A 22913-nucleotide genomic window follows, 5' to 3' on the forward strand; every position below is an offset into this window, starting at 1 on the left:
CCATTGTGACGTCAGCACCGCAGAACTCTACATAGTTTTATAAACTGTGTGAAAGGCAAGACACCCCAGATTAGGTACATGAATGCATGTCAAACCAACAAACAAACTTTCCCACAAAGAAGAGGCTTGGTTTGTAAACATTCGCCAACACAATTTTGTCAAGACTTTGGAAGCTCATAACTCAGGATTGGTATTAGCTGTCGAGTTTCGAGGTCACCCTGTGTTCAGACAAAGTAGAATATACATTTCATATTTTGGGTACTTTATCTCACGAAATAAGTCTTACGTGATCTCTATACTATGGCCTGGAATAAGTTAGAATTCCCAATTTGAGTTATAAACTTTTAAAGTCTAAGGAAATTACGTTTGCACATTTTTAAGAATGTCTCAGAAAGTACATAAATTGTACAAGGCAAATTTTTTTTTCACATAGTGGATCAAACTTGTGCATTGTTTTATCAAGAGTATAATGCTTTAAAATTTACTGCTTTTAACAATATACAACACGCTAGAAATAAAGAATTCCTAATTTTAAAATATTAATGTTTTTAGTTATATGAAAAATCATGAATTATAGATTAATGTTACAGTAATATTACTGTTGAATAAAACTAGATACATACTGGAAGAAGTTCTATTTCTTTTCTTTTCTCTTTTAATAGATTTTCATCTTTTGATTCACTTTCAAATTCCCGTTGACATCGATTTAGTAACAACTTCCGAAATTGTACTATTTGACCTTCTTTTCCTGCAATGGGCACTTCAATCTATAATATAAATTTAAAAATATATATTTATATTAAATTTTCCACCAGGCTATTACAGAATATTGACGAACATTTAAGGTAAAATAAATCTGAATTCTGCATTCAGTTGAGTAGTTCAGTATACATAGATTTTGTGGGCTGTGTAACACTGCTATAGATTTTGTGGGCTGTGTAACACTGCTATAGATTGTGGGCTGTGTAACACTGCTATAGATTGTGGGCTGTGTAACACTGCTATAGATTGTGGGCTGTGTAACACTGCTATAGATTGTGGGCTGTGTAACACTGCTATAGATTGTGGGCTGTGTAACACTGCTATAGATTGTGGGCTGTGTAACACTGCTATAGATTGTGGGCTGTGTAACACTGCTATAGATTGTGGGCTGTGTAACACTGCTATAGATTGTGGGCTGTGTAACACTGCTATAGATTGTGGGCTGTGTAACACTGCTATAGATTGTGGGCTGTGTAACACTGCTATAGATTGTGGGCTGTGTAACACTGCTATAGATTGTGGGCTGTGTAACACTGCTACAGATTGTGGGCTGTGTAACACTGCTATAGATTTTGTGGGCTGTGTAACACTGCTATAGATTTCTGCCTTGACATATGTTAATGCTAACCCTCAATGGAATTATCTTTCAACATACTTACCTGTGATAACATCCGACACATGTGTGCATAAGCAACACTGAAGTTAGGTTCACTCAAAGCCTGGAATTAAACAATAGTTGATACATGTAAGTAGGCCTAGTAGCCGAATAAATAATTAAACAATTTCAACTGTTAACTGACATAATATTTATTCTGCAGTATTATTAGAGAAACTATTGCCATTCTTATCTTTTTTTTCTGATGCCAAAAAATTATATTAATTAAGGAAACAAACATTAGGATTAATGCATATAAAATCTTGTCTGTTTTTAAAAGTGTGAACACAAAATACCTTCTCAAATATGAGGTCAATGACACCAATAAGTCGTTCCTCTGTGTTAATTTGCAGCTCTAGTGCCTGGTTGGTTAATTTTTGAAACTTCTGGGGTGCTAACTTGTTTAAAATTCCCTTAAATTTCCTGTAAACTTCCTACAAGACAACAAAGACAAATGAAGACAAAATGTTTTAGTTTAAATAGGACAAGTATATATTGGGGATTATTAATGTGTTAATAAAAAAGATATTTATTAAAAAGTTATAGTAATTGTAGTTCAACACCCTGCAATTATCCACCCACTTACAGGAGGTTGCCACTTGTGCCTTGTTTCATAAGGAACTTTTTTAATGAATTTAGTCACGTAACCTAACCTAACTTTCATTTTTACCTTTTTATTTTATCAATTCATTTATGTTTGTAATGACATTATACCTGTGTTTGCAATTCATTATCAGAGACACCAGTTGTGCTACCTGGTTTCCAAGCATTTTCAGATTTCTTCAGTTCTACTTCCGAGGACTTTGAATTAATAACTTTCCTTCCAGCAATGACACGTCCTACTTTGCTGGAGTTTCTTGAATTAAAATTTGGTTGTTGCCCCTGTTATTGAAACAATATATAGATTAGGATCATTTAAATATTAAATTGTCAATGGTGAAGTTTAGAAAAAATATATTCAAAAACTAATTTTTTACTTAAAAAATCAATTTCCTTATAAATTAAGCGTATTTGATTACTAATTTGTCATTTAAAAATTGGCTTTCAAAATTATGTTATATTATATATATATATATATATTATATTACTATGAATAATAGAACTGCTTAATAGGTGATAAAATATATCTACAGGACTGTGCTAGAATTGAATATGTATAATATATAGCTTTAAACAGGCTCAGTGTTTATAATGAATTTTTATTTGGAATATGCTCATTCAAGGGTTACTTTACAATCTGACAAAAACAATTGATCTTTAGCAAAAAAAGAAACTCACTCGTATGATTGGAGACTTGAGATACATAGGCATGAAATCATTTTGCTTGTTACTCTTGATATCTAAACGAATCAGTGAACCTATATTTGCCTAAGAAAATAAAGAACAAGTAAAATAACGCATTGTATTTGAAAATAAAATGCTATGGTAAATCTCCTACAAATTTTGCCTATATTTATATATCCTTTTTCAAGTTTGTTTGTTGTACATATTTTTGCTATTCCACGCAAAAAATAATAAGCTCTTACAGTATCTAGTACTACTTCTGGAATCTTTGGAAGCCCATCAGGTTTTTCAATGCAGTTATCTTTAAACTGCATCAGAAATTCACGGTCATATTGCCTCTTGCCCTCCAAGTTTATAGGGCTCCATTGATCTGCAAGAAACCATTAAGTAAATGTAAAATCTAAATTGTTTTTATTACAATAGGGAAATGAATATGTTTTAAATCTCTTGTCATTTTAACACCTGTATAATTTCTTTCTTTAAACTATGGACATACACAATACTAATTTAACAATTCTTGCCTAACAGCCCTTATCAACTTCATTTTTGCTCACTGGTATGAACAACACGTTTAAGCCATTGTTAATTTTTTATTTTAAAATGATATTAATGAAAAGGATGTTATTCTATAATTCATTATATCTATATATATATTGAGCTTTGATTAGAAATAAAATGTAAAATAAAAATGCACAATCTATCTGTAATTTATCTCCTTTATCTATTTCCGAATAACTGCTAGGCTACCTAGACTGGGTTTCTGCAAGTCCCAGACCAAGACAGTTCAGATGAACTGGGCTGAAAATGTTTTTAAAATTACTATTAGTGTTGATGATACCCAAGGAGCAAAGTTTCACCTTACCTTCCCTATACTTGTATTTCAGTTCTATCTTATTATCTTTAACATTAGGTTTTGTATCCTCTTCATTAACTTTTGAGTTTTCTGTAACATCATTTGTGTTGGGAGCCGTATTTTCTTTTTCCTCTTCTTCAAGTACTTTTGCAGTTTTTATTTCTATTTCAGTTGATGAAACATCTGTTTCTGCTTCTAATTCCTTTTTGTCAGTATTTAATACTTCTTTTTCAGTTTGATCTGTTACATTTGTATTTGCAATTTCATCTGTTTTCAATTGGTTTTGAGTAGATACATTTTTATCGGCTATACTATCATTTGCTATACTTGTATCTACATTAGTTCTATCTTGAGTTGTGTTTACAATTTGATCAGGACTAGATTTCTCATTAATTTCTGTGTTCTTGTTTTCAATGACAGATGGGTCTTTAACTTCCATTTCTTTAGTTGTATCTGTTGGTTTTACTTGTTCTTTTGTTTCAGGTAACAATTCAGTTTCTTGTATTACATTGGTACTTTCCTATGGAGAAAAATATAGTATTAATTATCTAGAAATATTTTTAGACCACACATTATCACAATAATTACATATTGTGTAATCTTCCAGTTGCAATGCTTCTTGTGTGTGTTTCTTTACAATGAATTTAACTTTACCTCTATGTGTTCTTCAGTTCGATAAGCTGAAAACATGTCATCATCTTTTGCTAGTTTCTTATCAAGCTCTTGCATACGCTTTTTCGATTTCTTTTTACTTTCTTTCACTGGATTAAAGAATGTTTACTACATGGTTAAGATTTTAAGAACAAAGTACAAGTATTATGTTTTTATAACTTGTTATTCTCGCAAGTGTTTGTGAAAATAGTGTTGCTATTAAAAACCACTAAATAAGATATAATATAATATATAATATAATAAAAAAAACCATATAACTTTTTTAACAATTTAAATGATGGACTCTGAAAGTAGAACCAAAACTTAGCTAGTAGAGCAATTTTTCAGCCTCATTCCAACATGCATTGCTCACGGATTGATATTATCATATTGTGATGTGATGTACTTAAATCGATCACGTGAAAGGTAAACAAATAAAAGAACCGTAACTCTTCAGTGAAAATACCAGGTCGCTGATTTTGCCAAGACAATTTAGAAATGAGACGTCAGGCTACAGTACAGAAAGAAATTACTGCTTTGTATCTATGCGTAACCTTTCGTAGCCTACGCACAAGTCTACGCTCACGCTAAGGTCAAATTTTCTTTCGCAAAATTTGCAAAAGGTCGCAAATTTTAAAAACCATGAAAAGGGCTAAATTTTTTGGTAGATATATTAAATAAATATATAGATTGTTGTCTTGTATTGTTTTTACTTTATTCATTCAAAATTTGTGATTAAAATTAAAATAAAACATGACCACATTAAAATATGTTAGGCCTATCTACTGCAGCCTCACCGGTCTGACGCGATACCAGTCGCCACGGCCATAGCCTAGGCTCGCACTGGCCGATCGCCAAGTCGCCATGGGCGAAAACGTTTCTAGATTGGCGAAAAATAAAACGGCTACTTTAGCCATTTTGGCGATGACATATGATAAAATAGATAATTAAATAATCATTTTGGCGAAAGCATAAAGTCCAACTAAAAGGTCCATTTGTCGATCTCCAAGCATTTATTTTGTTCGTTATCACGTTGTTTACTTTAAGTTTAAGCTCCATTTTTCGTAAACTTGTTTCGTTGTACCAGGCGTCTCTTTGTTATTTCAAAAAGATGGATAGCAGAGGTAGACTGCACAGAGAGAAAAACGTTACACGACACATGGATGATGAAGTCTACCCAAACTATCACGTGTTGTGCGCTGCACAAACGATCGACTACGTAGCCGACGGTCGGCTAATTACCGGGATTGTCTATTTTTTCGATAGGGGTGTACTTTTCAGATTAAAAAGAAACATTATAGTATCTTCGATGAATGACGTCTTAATCTTATCGAAATCAAAAATGTATGCGTTATGCATTTTAGAGTCTTCCAATTTAATGTAGTTTCATATTTTAGCCTTAATAAACTTCCCTCGTGCGTCAGTAGTGTAAACAAAACAACATGCGGGAAATGGTAGAGTCTAACGGGGATTTAGCTAAACACACACGTACGTGCATCTGAGCGGGGCCGGTCGGCCGGCTTCTGTGTTGTTTTGTGTAAATAAATAATAATCGGATAAATTTCTCGCCCTGACAGAAACGCTTCGGCGCAGCCTTGAGGGATGGAAAGACGTGTACTATGTGCTTTGGCCTATATTATCTTACTTTTAACAACGATACGAGTGTTCGTTTGCTAGGAATTTTCCTCAATATTTTTAGCATACGATATACAGTTGCGTTGTTGTACATAATTTTGTAGGCCTAGGCCGGCGGTTCTGCACTTTCGCACCTCTTGAGCATACCCAATTTAAAAACATTAACCCGCTGCGCGGCGGTGATTCTAGGACACGATTTTCGCCTGGTACGCCATGGAAGCCGTCACACGCAAACATGACCAGCCAAGCGTAAAAAACAAAAGTAACATAGCGTTCAGGGGATTTCAGAAAACTGTTAAATGTTTCTTATTACAGTAAATTGATAACTGTATAAATGCTGTATGATTAAAAACAATTTGAAGAATTGTTTTGATCATGTAAAAAAAATACTAAAAAAAATATTTTTTTTAATCATACAGTGATTTAGGCATGGTTCTTTATCTCAATGCCTTACAAAAATGTTCAGGGAACAGTGTATAGACCTGTTGACATAGATAAATTGACTAAAATATTTTTACCACTATATTTCCAAAATTTTAAATTTTGTCTATAAACCGATTCATTTGGCTAAATAAAAAAATTTGACTTTAGCCATTTTGGCTATAGATAAACTGATTTGACTAAAAAAAATATTTTGACTTTCGCCAAATGGCTAAACAAAATGAAATGTTAGTGCTACCCCAGATAGCCTATAGCAGGCCTATTCAACGGTTGACTATGCCACAGCCGAGTCATGTATGATCGGCTTCAGGCCTGTATCAATTATCGGCAATGCAGCCTGCCTGGATAAAGTTTTTCATCACAAACAATATAAAATAATAAATAGTTTTTGTTTGTGTTTTATATGCTTCTTATTCACTCGCCAAAACATCGTAACACACCACAAACGAACTACGACGTCGGCAGAATGTCCATGCAGCATGTTTGTTATTTCGCGATATTTTCATCTATACACATGCGCAGTTTGTTTGTAATTACAATTACTGCGCATGTTTATTCATAAAATAAATTCTCCTTAGTCGGCCGCGTGTACATTTACAGATAACGTGATTTACAACTACTCGCCTGTACAATTTAATAAGCCTTCTAACGGAAAACTCGTTTTAATTTGTTCGAATGACGCAAAAAAAACGTCATTGATAGCAAGTAACGCTACATCGCTGTCACGTATTATAGGCTGGCGACGGCGGCGGCAAAGTTGTGGTTTACATAAAACTTTAACATTTGAAGCCTAACTAAGAGGACAAAGTTTGAGTTTCTAAGGAAAAATTATTTTTGCAAGTTTTGCGAATGATATAATTTTGTTTTCGCAAATTGACTACTCCAATCGCAATTTGCGAAAACACGAATGGGTAGCGTGAGCATAGCAAGTAGATCGTAGGTCATTATTCTCTGAATGTAGCCTACGAAGTATTGTTCATAGCCTACGATGTATTGTTATGTTAATCGTAGGGTGGTATACGAAGTATTGTTCGTAGCCTACAATGTATTGAATTACGATAATCGTAGGGTGGTTCGTAGGGTTAGTAAACACCATTTTCATCACCTTTAGAAGCATGGACAATGTAAACAAACAATTTAATGTTTGCTAATTAAAATCCTATCTAAAGCTAGAAGACGTCAATTTTTGTAGCCGCCCTACACACAGGCTATCATAATTTGGCCGGACATCCGCCGGCGAGACGACATCGGGCCCCGTAAACCTCAGCTCTCGCAGACAGAATTTCGGCGGCCTACACTATAAATTATTTAATCCTACCTTGGGTAAAAAAAATTATTATTATGACATGTGTAAAGGAAGGGGAGGGGAAAAAAATGTGAGTCATATGACAAAAAATCCAGGTACACAATCTTAATGTCTGATTTATTTTCATTAGACGGCAGGCAGCCACCCCCTCGTACTTAGTTAAAAAAAAAACATGCGAGAGATTGTACGAAAAGTTGCAGTAATTTCATTCTGTACTGAAGGCTACAGCTAGCGTACATGTTCATTAGTTACCTCTATTTACCAGCTAGGCATACAAAACCCAAGTCTAGCTAAACTAGGCCCAAGACAATCCAGGAAAGGACATTCGACGCAAACCACTTAGATTGTGCATGGTTTCTCTCTTTTTATCATAATTTACCATAAAACGTACATTTAAGACAAGGAATGACCTGGTTTAATGTTTTTAAAGTAGTACATATGCATTATTTTTACGGAACGTCAAAAATTGTAGGTCTAGTGTCTTTAAATGAGCATTTCGGAACAGCAATAGATAGACGTGGTACATTTTTCAAAAGCAAAGCAAAAAACATTTCAACAAATTTGCGTTAAATCCATCAAGCTACAAATTTTATTGGCAAATCCTTTTTGCTATATTGGTTTTGAAATAAAAAAGACTCCAGAGATGACTGACCCTGGCAATTTCTGTTGAATTGGTATGGTATGACACAAGAGCAAGCGAGTATACATGTGCTATGGTGACAAACATGTCAGGCCTATTAATAAAGGCACACAACATACATCAGCGTATACATGTGCTATGGTGACAAACATGTCAGGCCTATTAATAAAGGCACACAACATACATCAGCGTATACATGTGCTATGGTGACAAACATGTCAGGCCTATTAATAAAGGCACACAACATACATCAGCGTATACATGTGCTATGGTGACAAACATGTCAGGCCTATTAATAAAGGCACACAACATACATCAGCGAATACCAGGGCCTTCAGATAGAATTTTGATGTGATTTATAACAGAAATACAAGTTCGTCTTATTTGTATGTATGTAGCAAGTATATTTTGTAACAACCATACCTTGAGAAGCATCTGTAGCATCAGTATCGGGGTTACTCTGTGACTGAATTGCAACTGGTTGGCTATTTGTCAATTGAGCAGGAATTGCATCTGGACTGGATATATTTTCAGGTACATTTTCTATAGAATTTTCTTTCGAAGAAACAACTTCTTCTGATGTTTCTTTCTCCTTTTTTAAATCCTCTTCAACTTGTATTGGTTTTGAGATGACTTGAGTTTCATCAACCGGTATCAATTGGATTTCTTCTACATTAATTGTCTCTTTCTCTAGACTAGGCTGTACTGGGGTTGCTGACTGTGCATCCACAGATACTGCTACAGGATGTACCACTGCAGGTTTATTGACCTTAGGATCTTGCCTTGGTAGAATACTTTTAGGAATGACAACTTTTTGTTGAATCTCTTCCCTTCTGCTTTCCTCCTCAGGGGCCATGGCTCTACGCGCTACCTCTTTTGCAAATTGAGCTTGAATAGCTTGGTTCGAGTCAACCTGACCAGATTGCGAGGGTGGTGTTGCTGTATTCTGCAAGATAAAAATAGAAAAAAAAGTCTAATGAACATGATATAAATAAGCTTTTAGTATAAGTAAGTTTTGCTACAAAAATAAACGATGATCTAATCTTACATTTTAATGTAAATTAAAATAACTTATGTTAACAAATTGAGGAACATGCATACCATTGGTGGTGTTGAAGAGGTTGTAGAAAGATTTGGTTGTGGTGGAATAGTTGATTGAGAGCTTTCTCCAATGATTGATTCAGTAATATCTTTATTTGTTGTAGGATCCACTATTTTGATGATACTTCTATTTCTGGTAGGCTTTGAATAGGTTTGTTGTTGCTGAGACCTAGGTTGGGGTTGCGGTTGGTACATTGTCGGAACTGGTGCTTGTTGCATCGGTTGGTTTGGCATGTATGAAGCTATCAAAACAAAAGAAATAACATTTATTTAAGTGAAACAATCTTCAGTAGCAAAAAAGTGACCCAAGATGATTAAGACAATCTTTAACAAAATTGACGCTGACACAGCAGCCAGTGCAAACAGTCCAATAACCATTTCATTTAACAACATAAAGTTGGTAATAAGTTATATTGATTCTTAAAATGTGTTACTTACTTTGCTGAATATTTTGACTTGTTGGATAAAACGATTGCGCTTGTTGTTGCTGGTAGGCAGTCATTGTTTGTTGAAATTGAGGTGTATATGGTCGTTGGTACTGCAAAAAATATTCTCAATAAGAAATGCAAGTTTTTTCTAAAGTATATTGTACAGTAGAACCTCCATTTTACGTACGGTACGGGACCGAAAGGCGTACGTAAAACAAAGGATTCGTAAAATCAAGGTTGACCTTAAATTGACCCCAAATACGTAGAGATCGTAGCTATAAAGGCTACCCTGTTTGTCTACTTTATTGAACAGCATGCAGGTTGTCACTAGCTAGGCCTTGCCTAGACTATTCTATTCTATTCATAACTATGTTATCTACATTGCTACATTAAAGATGTATTGTCCCCCAAAAAATGAAAAATAAAGATGAAAAAAATCAAATTTTGAATAGACCGTTTTGTAGTTAACATAAAGTTATTCACTTCCACCGAAAAAAAATCCGAAAAAAATATTGATTTCGCTTATAAAAAAATCAAAATAAGTTTACCATTTTTTCGAACTCATCGGCTCAGAAATTAGGCCGGTAGAGCTAACTCATACATATGCATGATATGTTAATGAGCATCCACACAGCAGAGATCTGATCTAACAATGGACGATGCACGTTGTATGTACAACACCACCACCAGAGATCGACGCGACTCGACTGTGGGTTTCCCTGGCCTGATCGTATAAATATGTAAAGCTGAGCTGTTAATTTGTCGGTAAGTAGGCCTAGACGGTTATTTTAAATATAATAATATATATAACGCAATAATAACAGGAAGGTAAATTAATTAACTTAGCCTGGGATTTTTTCAGTTCAGGGCTAGGCCTAGAATAATTAATACATGCTGCTGCATATTACTAGGCTAGCCTAGTAGCAAGCAGACTGTGACAATCGGGTCCCTGCAGAAGATGCCCAGCTAGGCCCTATACATTGTACTCTTCATAGACTGGCCTAGGCTATATGCCATCAATCTTAGCTACATTCCGAAAATACAGCCAGCTTGCTGTACCATATATATATTTACAGTTGAAGCTTGTTTAACTAATTTTTATGATAAAAATAAAACAAACATTTTTCAGGGAAAATGGTTGCAATACAAGCCTGAAATTGAGAACCTTCCAGCAGCACTGTACAAGTAGACAGAGGGGAAAAGCCAGCTTAGCCATTTTACAACACAAACAAATGTTCTCTGTACTGTAGTAAGTCAAATATTTATTTTCTCTTTTTATAAGTTATAACATTATAAGTAATGTGTTTTAATTACCATAGAAAGGTAGTATACTTATTTGACTATGTCAAAGTAAGCAATTTCACTAGCCCAATTTTGCACTAAATATGCATGATCTATTTTTTACAGATTTTCATACTTTGCTTTTACTTTTTTTAAAGACGTTGAGCTGATGAAGACTGGAACAGAGGTCACCCAAAGACAACAATGATAGACTTGGTATTGGAATATGATTGGATATTGCAGGAAAAATATTTCTGACTCTCCTGCTGCATTCGGCCAATATGTTCTTGTCCAGCTTGTAAAATATTGTATAATTTTTTTTGTAAACATAACATTCAATAAATAAAAAAAAAAACTACTACAACAGTACACAGGATAAATTCTTCAAATTTACTTACACTTCATAATTTTACTGTAAATATTACAGTGCAAAAGGAGTTAATAAAATATATATATACAGTATATCTTATTGAATTCCTGTATTGTTTTTTGTGTCAATTTGTTTACTAATTATCAATGTGTTGATTGTGGCAGTAATTACGACAGCTAGTATACTATAGTCTTCTAAGATCGCTCACATCCATTACAAAGTGTCATTTTAATACAGTAGTTAGTAAGAAACGTTTCAATAAATTGTGAATGTTGCCACTGTACGATACATTTTATGTTTCTCACTACTTGCTCTTACTGTTCAATCAATCAACCTAAAAAAAAAGAAATTTGTGTCAAAATATCTGCATAAAATGTTTATTTGCGGAATGTTAATTTGAACCTATTGCATTTGATACAGAAAATATTTTTAAAATATTGCATCAGTAAAACATCCAAAACAATATTTAGATTTTCTTTTTTTTTTTTATTTTCACTGCCGAATAGATAGTTGAAATCTTTAAAAATTAAACCGATTCATCATGATTAAAACAAAAATACATCCCTTCTGGTGGTGGTCTACTCATGGAGGTATTTTCATACCTCCATGGTCTACTGTAGCCCTAGCTAGCAGTGTACTGCCTAGGCCTACTAGTACTACACTCTACTTCTTTCTAGGCAGCAGTTAGGCTACTCGAGACTGTCAGTGCTACTAGGCCCTAGTAGTAGTAGTAGTACAGTAGCAGCAAATTCGGGCCTAGCTAGGCCTCTCCTGTTAGCGAAAAAAAACTCACCTAAATGAATAAGATTCAACATCAAAGTTACCAACTGTAATTCTAACTTAGCATTCTGCTAGCTATAGTTTTCGTGTTTTCATCAAGATTCGTCTCGCATCACTACTCGACTCTCTCGCACGCATGCATTGCTATCGTTGTTGGCTGTTGATTTGGAAAGCATCATCATCCACACGATGTATCCATACAATATGAATATTTATGAGCTAACTCAGGTCAAGAGTTAAATTAAACCGGAACACATTTGTCTTCCAGACAAATAGCTTCCGGTTGGTAAATTTTTGCATTAAATTGCGATTTTCCCGTGTAAAAAATTATTTTTTTCAATCCAAATTGAGGTCAAAGTGAATAACTTTTATGTGCAATTAAAATGGCCTATTCAACAAAAATATTGAAAAAAAAATTTTTTTCAGGGGGACAATACATCTTTAAGTAAATTGAAAAAAAGTGGGGGGGGGGGGAGGAGTTGGGGGTTTTTCGTAATAAGCTGTGTTTATCAGTTGATTTTATGTTATTTTATACACTTTTACTATATCTTGTTTTGTATTCATTGTGTAAAATAATGATCTACTGTATGTATCGATGTAAATTGTGGGGGGGGGGGGGGCGGATAGGGGATGATAGTTGCTTTTGCCTTTTTTTACTTTTCTGTTAATTGTTATATTTTATATTGTGAAGGATGCACCTTTGTGCTAAGTGTGCCACCGATCTAAAGGTGTAATTCCAAATAAATAAATAAATAAATATTCAGGCCAGGCTAGCAGGCCTAGCAAGATGTGAGGCCTAACTAGAAAAGTACAGTACTGTACAGTATATACAGGCTGTGAGATGTTTAAATAAAGTGTAAAATATCAATGTTCTTGTATTTTCTATCAATAAAAACAGTCGCTGCTTAAATGCACGTGCGTAGCTTGACTCAAACACACAGCAGAATTCCACACACAGCCATGATTGTGGCTTTGTGTGCTTTGTTGTTGTTAAATTGCGCCCTCAATGTAAGAAAATGATGACGTCATCGGTTATTTTAAGCGTACGTAAAATCAGGGGAACGTAAAATCAGGGTACGTAAAACACAGGTTCTACTGTAATTAAATTGCGACAACAAATGGCATTGATTAACAATAGAAATGATGAGTAAACACCTACTTGTAGGTTGATGTTATGTTGTGGCATAACAGGTTGTATAAAAGGTGGCTGTTGCGTTGACATTATCTGACCTGCATTATAATTGACAGGTTGTGCACCTGGTCTGTGTTGCATCCTCATTGGCGTAGTTGAACGCTGGATATACATCTGTGCAAATATAAACATTTACAATAACTTAGTTTAATAGTAATCAATGGCAAATTTAGCCAGGGGAACAAACCCCCACCCCACTCCAATTATAGTTCCTTTTTTTAACAATTCAAAAAATTATGCATCCATACTGGTACAATTAACATTGGTTAATTTGTTACTGTATTTTTGTAAACATAAATGATATGGTTAATGATAACAGAACTATCATTGCAGCCACACATTAACAAAACCTTCATTTAAAAGGAGCGCGATTAGGATAGCGCTGGTTTTTTTTTTAATGATAAAAAAACACCAGACACAAACTACATGAATGAAAAACAATGAATACAAACATAATTAATTTTCAAAGATAAAAAAAAGACACTTCAAATTATAGCAACGACGTTCAGTTGATCGGACTACTAAGGATGCCGACAGAAAATGTTATAGTATTCAGTATTGCATTTTAATTGACTATTTGTTGGGACACAGGCCAAGAATTTGCTGCTTTTTCTTCTGCATGAGAATAGTCGGTGTTGTATGGGGTGGTTTCAGTAACCTTTTATATTCATTCAATTAATAACATCTGACCAATAGGTGCTGCTGCTGCTGCTTCCTCTTCCTATGTTATTTTTCTATTAAAAGAATATCGATGGTACTGTTTGGGGTCCGTTTACTGTAGGATCATTTTTATATTCTTATATTACCAGGCTGTGTTGCCAGCAAAAAAAGAGATTATTGGGTGCAGGTGAACCTGATATAAATAGCAGGGCCCCATAACTGGTCAGCCCTATACATACAGGCCTATTTTTTATAATCGATGTCTATATATCAGCATGTCAAGTAAACAATGAGTTATTTCAGCACTACCTGCTGCTGTACAGACATGAGGCCGCCACCCCGGATTCCTCAAGAAAAACACCCCATGTGTTATGACTTATACAACGATCGTTAGTGATGAAGTAATTCATTTTTTTTTATGCCTACATTTGTTAGCGGTTTGAGATTCAGGAGGATTCAAGAGATAAAGTAAAATAATGTTTCTCTATTTTGGTTTTTAATTTTTTACATTGTTTTTTGTAATGTAATTTGAAAGAACTAAAAAATTTGATGTGTCCATCTTTTTTTTGCGTTTTGAATACGTTAAAAATAGAGTCTTCATTGAAGACGTTTTTTAATTATATAGCGTTGAAAACGTTGCATGTTTTGATAAGCGCTCCACTCTATCCAGTACCACAAGTGTTTGAAATGTTGGCTGTTCTCTCGCATATTCTCGCAACTCCCATCTAATTCATTCAGTTGCAGGCCAATGTAATTATTAATAACAATAGGATGTTAAAAAGAAAACGCCTAACCTTGCATATAATATATTATCTTGCATCAGAATAAAGTCGTTCTTTATTAGGTGATCATTTAGAATAAAATGATCACCTATTGTTATTGTATGAAATCTTAATTATTATTATTTTTTTTCTTTTTATTGTTTCTGTACACTATTTTGTGTAACAATTATCTCAAAAAGTTTAATGTCAATGATTACCAAAATTTCAGAATATCTTTCAAATAATAATAACTTAATCCTAATTAGCTTTCCAGCGTGATCACTCATCCGTGACGTCATTTATACGCCATTTTGTGAAATCACATTATTAATCATATCTCCATAATTCATTATGACATATTAATGAAATTCGCTACAGGTAAACTTCAGGTCAAGGGTAAAAATATTAGCAAATAAAAAGTTGCGCGTTTCAAGGCCATGCACGTGAAATCGCGCGTTAAAAATTTAAAACGCGCAAAATTAGGTTTTGATCAATTTTAGAGCATGAATTAGGCCATTTGCGCGTTTCAAAAAATTACTGCGCAAAAATGCGTTTTTGTACGCACGATTCTTAAAATGCGTAAAAAATTAAATTTGATGTATAAATCACATTCTAATCACAATCCTTAGTACATTCAGCAATTTTGAGTCCATTCCGACTTAAAATAACGGTATACGAGCACGTTAAAAATGACAAAATGCGCACATTAATTGTACAAAAGTGCTAAAAATGGAAAAAAATAAAGATTTTTAAAATGAATATAACTCTTCAGAATGGCAGATGACCCCCAATTTTTTTAACTTATTATGGAAGCCAATCAGTTGTAGATACAAATGTATATACACATTAGACGTACAAAATGGTATGACATCATCAAATGGCCACTTGAATTTAAAAATTAGGAATTTTTATCTTTTTGTGTGGGTTATCACATTCAACAGAGCCCATCTCTGTTATTGAGCCCGATTTTCGCACAACTTTTAGTATGTGCTTGCTCAATTAATTATTCTTCTAATGAGTTGTCAACATTTTTATTTTGATGACGTCATCACGCGTAAAAACTTGAATAACCTACTGTAGGTCGTGTAATTTCAGCTACACCATACATTTGAATATCTTATAGCTCTTCAGAATTAAAGGTGACCTTGAAGATTATAACTTATTATGAAAGCTGATGAAATGTAGATATGAATTCATATTAAAATTAAGCCTATCGGATGTTGTGATGTTATCATATGGCCAGTTGAAGTTAAAAAGTAGTTTTTAAATTTCTTTAGTCAAAGTTATACAAATTTCAAAGACCGCGCATTGCGCTTCTACGTGTCAAATTTTCTTCCAATCCTTATATTTATTTGCTCAATTCATTATCTTTCTAAATTGTCATCTTCGAGTTTATTTTGAAAATTCCATCATACCAAAAAATTAGAACACGATATGAGTCCCGTAATTTCACCTATGCTACACTGTATATAGATATACAGTATATACTGTACATATTGTATGACACATAATAGGTAGAACTCGGCACTATAAGTGTATATGCATCATGTCATAGGATGGCGTACATCAACTTTTAACGATCGTATGTTAACGTACATGCATGTTTAAAAAATGTTAATTTTATTAAAATGATAAAAATGATCACCTATAATTCGTCAAAGTGACGAATTAAATTCTAGTTCTATATTGTTTTATTATTCTAATTATTTGTGGGTTACAACTAGGCGTGAATAATATGCTACAGCACCGTAGTCCTACCGCAACATGCTAGTTGTATTGTATATTACAGATAGGCCTATAAACATATTAATATAACAGTGTGTTGTTATTCTAATTATCACCCTTTGTGGGTTAGGCGTGAAAATGTATTAATATGGTACGGTTATTTAGGGATAATACTGAACAGTGTTTTTTTTCTTTATAATTTTTTTTCCCGACAAGTTTTTGGTGAAAGTTAATAACTATTATGATACTTCAAAATGACCCACTTTTGTTTAAAATCTGTTTTTTTAAATCTTTTCGGAATTAGTCAAAGGGACAATACATCTTTAACATTTGATTGCCATTTCAATGCAAACTCAAAGCAAAACATTGTGTGTTTGAATAAACAGTTCAACGAACTCAACAGTTTCAACGCCAACGGACAACGCATATTTCAAAATCTGCAATCATTTTGTCCGGTATGGTACAGTATAATGTAAGTATTGTAAAGATCCATTCATTGTGCGATTGCAAAGAAAACAAGTTTTACTGTTATTTTTAATGTCATAACATGACTCTGCCTACGGTATATTGCGTTTCGAGTATTATGCATATGGAAAAAATAAAAAATATTTAAATTATTTATTATTATTATGTCGATATACAGTCTAACACCTAGACTACCTACATTCTATCTTCAAACAAGTAGGTAGGACAAGTTGCAGTATTCTTCTTTTTTCTACTGTAGATTGTAAGCGCGTCCAAATTTAGAGAAAATTACATTTGTGCATTTTAAAATGCCAGGCCTGTATTTTGGAAACTACATCATGTCATATATCTGAAACGGCTGTGCAAGGAGATCTGATTGTTTTAACACGGAATGACCCACTTACCGGTCTTTGATGATGATAGACTATTGGTATCTGAGGTTGGCCAACAACTTGTCCAGCATTTGGTTGTATAGGATTACTCATTGAACCGGACTGGGATGGTGGTGGGGTTACTGTAGGCCTACCAGCCATACTAGCTTTATTAAGATCATGGGGGTGAGTGGGTGGAGGAGCACCTGGGGATGGAGATTGACCTGGACGTGCTTGTCTTCCCTGCAAGAGATAAAATATTTTAAATGAGCATAAGGAGCAAGTGGAGTATCATTTGTTATGAAACTCCTTTGCACACAATACAATAAATGTTATTAGGCAAACAGATATTCTGCTTCATGGTCATACCTACCCTATGCAAACAAATACAGAATACTACTTAATCTGCAAAAGTTCTACTGTACTCTTGTGTTCTAATTTTGCGCTGGCTTGTATTGTCATGTATTACATTGTAAATGTCATGGCCAATTGAGAAGCAACGACATTGAACCCTAACACAAAGCCTTTAATAAGCCATGGAAAATTCAAAATCCGCAATTTTAAAAAAAATGAAAAAATAAAAAGGCATGGCAAATGGAGGAGCTAGGCTCGCACTAGATTGTGGAATAAAATTGGTAGAAAAAAATGTTTGGCCTCTTTGCCAAATAAATCGCATGATTACAGATATATGTAATTGTCAATGCAGTGGCAGAAGCATGCGTTAAATAGGTAGTGAACACCCATATAAGTAATGGATAAAAAAAAACTTTTAAATTTTGTCATAACACAAGTTTAGAGGTTAGCTCATCGAAGAGAGATGACATGGTGATCTTCAGACCATGACATTTTAAAGTTTTTCTGTGCCATTTTTAAAGTTACTTTTAATGTTGATAACTGCAGTTATCAATTGACTTACTTGATAAGCTTGTCGACGTTGGTAGTCTTCACGTGGGTAATGGCCACTAGAATAATTATTAAGAAAAGCAGTAATAATTTGTTTTTAACTGTGTGTCCTCACCTAAATTCAGCTAACTGAAATTGTAAAATGTGGTATATGTTACAAAATGATAATTACTGCAATTATCATTAAAACCATAAAATATGTATTTGTGTAGTGGTTGAATTTGTAAACTATAATAGGAGGCATCAGCAAAAGTAAGTGCCAAAAAAAATATTATTATAAAAACGACACCTAGTCTAGGTCACCAACAAAATATATGCAAAATAAATATATTCTAATCCTTTTAAATTATTATTACGAAAAATGTCCGACTAGAATTTGGAGGGGAAAAAACCTGCAAGCCTTAGGAACAGTTTAATAGATGAGTATTACGTTTTATGTCATCTGACACAAAATCCAGTTAATGAAGTGTTTTATCGTCGCCAGACGGCAGCTACCCTCCAATACAGAGTTTTTGAAAAAAAAACATGCGAGAGGTTGCGGTAAAATAGAGTATCCATGTTTCATGCAATGTGACCAAAAAAAACTAGGTCTGTATTAATTACGGTCTTCTGTCAGTATTCTTTTTGAGCGGTCGACTGAACGTTCTGATACTATATTTAGAATGAATTTGTTACGATTTTATTTGTTAGCAACGTTTCTGGCTCGACTAGAAGTTCGCTATATTATTTTCATTAGATAGCCTAGTTTATTCAGGTTCACCTGTGTTGGAACGTGTCTATACGTTTACATTGTGGGAAATTTATATTTGCAGTTGAGTAGGTAAACATGAACGAAAAAAACGATTAAAAAATATATATTTTTTGGTAAAAACTTTGGCACATTAATTTTCACACCTTGTTACTTCACAAAGAACATCGTAGGGTTGTTTATTAAGGTTATGAGCTCTCTATGAAGTTGAACATAGCTCATTGAAAGTTGTTTATTGAGGTTACGAAGACAAACAATGTAACCACAACGTAGCCTATGTTCTATCTACGAAGTTACTTTCGTAGGAAAAGTATTTTCTTTCTGTACTCTGGTCTGGCTACAGATTATACACAAGATCAAGAAAGGATCAAATACATGTTACTACTTAACTTACTAGGTCCACAAAGAATAATTAATAGGCCTAGGGCCATTTTTAATAATGTAATAGGCCTAGACATATTTTACACTGAATACATTAAAAATAAAAACTAACACAAATAGAACGTATGTTATAATATGAATTTAATTCTGCCATGCGCAGAAGCCACACTACACCGCCCTTGTGTAACACGTTTCGCCGGCTCTCCGAGATGGATGGTAGTCTCAGCAGGAAGACGATTCATGTTTATTAGTATTTACTACCAGTTATTTGAAGATTGAAAATGGCTTATTTGTGTTTTAAAATATGTATATTGTATAATAAGTAAAGGATACGAAGATTGCTGTTGTCCCCGAGAATGTGCCGGATGCTGGCTTTGTGGTTGGGGTGGCTTTCCTTGATGAGAAATGTTATAGCTCATTGCAACGTGAAAAACAACGGTAGCCTAGTCCCTTTGTAGGACTAGCCGTTTGGATGGCTACTTGTTTAAGTTTTTCTCCTATAAATAAAAAAATAAACATATGTACTCAATGAACATACTGTACTTAACTTATATTATTCCTTTTAGTGTGATAAATGTCAACTATAAGACAATGATTACAATAGATTTTACACGTATATTTCGTAGTATTTCCCACATTACCTTTATGCGATGGCCGCTAGAGGAGATAGCCAGGAATCAATCGAGCGGAAATTGACGAAGGTCTCCGAAAACGTTTCCGATAATTGCTAGAGTTTATCCAGCCGTTATAGAATCAATTACGCCATATGGCATACGCAATGTCTTTTATTTGTTGGTAAAATATTATTATTGCCAATGCTTGACGACGGGAGTAGGGAGTAAAATAAAACATTGTACTTTCTTTTATTATTCAGTTACTAAAATTCAAAACAAAATACTAATTTATTAAGTGACGGGGTATTGTACAGCAACTTCAATTTTATTTTTAGCTGGATCATACAGTCTAATATAACAAATTCCCCGAAGAGGGAAACAAATATAAAATGACATTAATCATAATATCACTATGTTCATACCATCAGAACAGAATGGTACTAATGGAACACATTATATATAAATAGAATATAAACATACAAAAATACCATCAAAGGAAGAAAAAAATAAAAGAGAAAATAAATTACCTATAATATTATTGTTAGCGCCAATATTATTATATAATAATATGTTTCGATACGTTTTTTCCCACCAAGAAAAAAACATAGGCATATGACAGTGGTGTATGAATTTGACCAGGGAGATCTGAATCTCCCTGATTCAACAGACCCCCGAGCAGACCCTGTCTAAAATAGGCCTACAGGTAAAAACAAAAAGGTAAGCACAATAATTATCACAATAATTAATAATTATGATAGAAACACTACTTCTTTATATGAATGTGCATTGCAAACATATTTTTGGGCCGCGAAACAGCTAAATTGGTTGGGGGGGGGGGATTTTTTTAGGCCTTTCCTTCGTATAGAGTCAAAACTAAATATAGTCTTTAAACATGTGTATCTCGGATTTTTTGGGCACGTCATAATTGTTCGCTAAAACTACACCTATCCTTTTGAAACCAAACCTCACACAAAAAAATTGCAAAATATAAAAATTGTAAATGAACAAACAAAAATCACACACACATAAATAAAACGAATTTACAAAAAATATGTCACACCCACAATGTAAAAAGTTTGTGTCACCTTCAACTGTCATCTACTTTTGACTACCACCATGTGCCTTATTTGTGTTAATTTCAAAGTCCGTAAGGAGCTTTTTTAGCTCAAATAATTAATACATCACGAAATCACCCAAATAATTTAGTTTTGCATTTTATATAGACCCTACTTTCGTTAGTGTTTGAGCGCATCATCTAATTCACAAAGCAACATCTTTCTTTAACGTCTTTTATTTTCGTAAAGTCAGTCAAAAGTAAAGTCTAAAGTTCCATATCCAGAATTGCTTTCATTTTTTATCTTAGGCCTACATATAGGCCTATGGTATATTTCAAAGTGAAGGAATAGGCCAAAATATAGTCGTAAAACATAGTAAAAACTAGTATCATTGAAATGTTTTAAACTTTCGACTGATTGACAGAACTCTCAACGCCTTTTGGCGTAGCTGCTTGTTTAAAATAACTCTATAATGAAAGAGATTATTTAGAGGGTTAGGTTCAATATTTTTAGGTGTTTTTTACATTTAAGTGACATTTATTGGCCTAGAGACAACAAATAGTCGGCAGTTTATTGTCTTTATTGTATAGTACAGTGCAAGGATATGCCTGCATAAATGCAATTTCGCATGTGAAAATTAGGTCCATTAATCACGTTAAATGTAAAAATTTAAGGATTGTGGTCTATATTTTGTAAGAGTGGGATCATGCAAATAATTGATTGACCAACATTTCTATGCGGTCATCAAATATGTGATACGTATCAAATTGCGTGGTTACGTATAACATAGAACGAAAAGTAAAAAGGTACATGAAAGCTCGATTTATCGTAACAATTTTTCTATAAGAATATTTTACTTTGAATCAGATTGTACAATACCTGTCTTACACGGTGATCACTAATTGTAATATTGTATCATAATGTATTAAATTGAATTAGGCTTACATAGCATTAGTATAATTAGATAACATTATACGTTTTTGATAAAAGATGTATTTCAATTTATATTTATAATATTATGTTTTAGTTTTTCTGAATTGACAATTACAGTGTTAGGAAAATAGGAATGTTTTGGTTTAATGCTTGCAAATATTTCGATATGTATGATACAGAACTATTTTCTAGATTGATGTCTAGGCCTATATTTATACATTGTAATTAACAAATCATGTGCAAGAATAAGTTAAATTTATAACATAAACGCAAGTATAATACCAGCACGATGATAAAGTGATTGTGAGTTAAAATAAATGATACAAAGTCGCAATAAAAAAAACATGTTAGGCCCTTAATTAGTATTAGCTTTGTTCTGTTTTAGAAAAAAATTCATAAATATTGTTTATATTTGAAAATGATGGTATTTGATGACAACGGTATTTTTAAAAATAATGTCTAGATATAGAAAACATTTGAGCCATATGGGCCATAAATGCAATTTCGTACGTGAAAATGAATTTCATTAATTACGTTGAAAATTTTCTCGACGTTAATGGTAAAAAGGAATTACATTACTGTAGAAATCTTAATCTTGGTGTTAAGTTTTTCAAATAAGTTTATGTTTATGTATTTTGATTAGTTTGTTTTAGCTTTACTTGTCTCGCCCTGGTTTAGCATAACAAAAATACATTTTATAGAAACGTATGTACGCAGATACCAATAAAACTTCTTTTTTTTTATGTAATAAATAGATAAACATTTGAGCCATGGTGAATAATAATAATATGCGGGATTTCTCTATATTAGGACAGTTTCTATTTTGGACACAGCACTTCCCTATTCTGGACAGAAATTTAACCATTTTGGACAGCTTCTCTATTTTGGACACGATAGCGCCACCGATTTTGGACACAA

The 22913-nt window shown here is 33.4% G+C and overlaps 1 protein-coding gene and 1 long non-coding RNA gene across 3 annotated transcripts in view; one reads left to right on the plus strand and one right to left on the minus strand.

Moving 5' to 3' along the window:
- The window catches only part of LOC140044939 (eukaryotic translation initiation factor 4 gamma 3-like), a 31244-nt gene extending 11190 nt beyond the window's left edge, over window positions 1-20054 (minus strand). Inside the window, exons 1-16 of the mRNA XM_072089651.1 lie at window positions 20035-20054; window positions 19727-19890; window positions 18278-18323; window positions 17395-17604; window positions 13347-13493; window positions 9767-9866; window positions 9329-9570; window positions 8651-9173; window positions 4209-4315; window positions 3564-4074; window positions 2944-3071; window positions 2696-2785; window positions 2132-2299; window positions 1714-1851; window positions 1422-1481; window positions 624-767 (exon numbers count right to left, since the gene is read on the minus strand). Of these exons, the coding sequence (XP_071945752.1) occupies window positions 624-767; window positions 1422-1481; window positions 1714-1851; window positions 2132-2299; window positions 2696-2785; window positions 2944-3071; window positions 3564-4074; window positions 4209-4315; window positions 8651-9173; window positions 9329-9570; window positions 9767-9866; window positions 13347-13493; window positions 17395-17604; window positions 18278-18323; window positions 19727-19812 (2700 nt within the window). The 5' untranslated portion in view covers window positions 19813-19890; window positions 20035-20054. The remainder of the gene's footprint in view (window positions 1-623; window positions 768-1421; window positions 1482-1713; window positions 1852-2131; window positions 2300-2695; window positions 2786-2943; window positions 3072-3563; window positions 4075-4208; window positions 4316-8650; window positions 9174-9328; window positions 9571-9766; window positions 9867-13346; window positions 13494-17394; window positions 17605-18277; window positions 18324-19726; window positions 19891-20034) is intronic.
- Window positions 10153-11422, plus strand: LOC140044940 (uncharacterized). 2 transcript variants are annotated; one of them, XR_011844505.1, is made up of 3 exons: window positions 10153-10521; window positions 10886-11005; window positions 11164-11422. It is a non-coding gene; the product is annotated as an uncharacterized lncRNA (long non-coding RNA). The 2 variants fall into 2 exon arrangements; XR_011844504.1 differs by having other exon boundaries at window positions 10154-10521; window positions 11196-11412.
- Window positions 20055-22913: the final 2859 nt, after the last annotated feature.

This window comes from Antedon mediterranea, chromosome 3 (genome assembly GCF_964355755.1).
Source record: "Antedon mediterranea chromosome 3, ecAntMedi1.1, whole genome shotgun sequence".
Lineage (NCBI taxonomy): Eukaryota > Metazoa > Echinodermata > Crinoidea > Comatulida > Antedonidae > Antedon > Antedon mediterranea.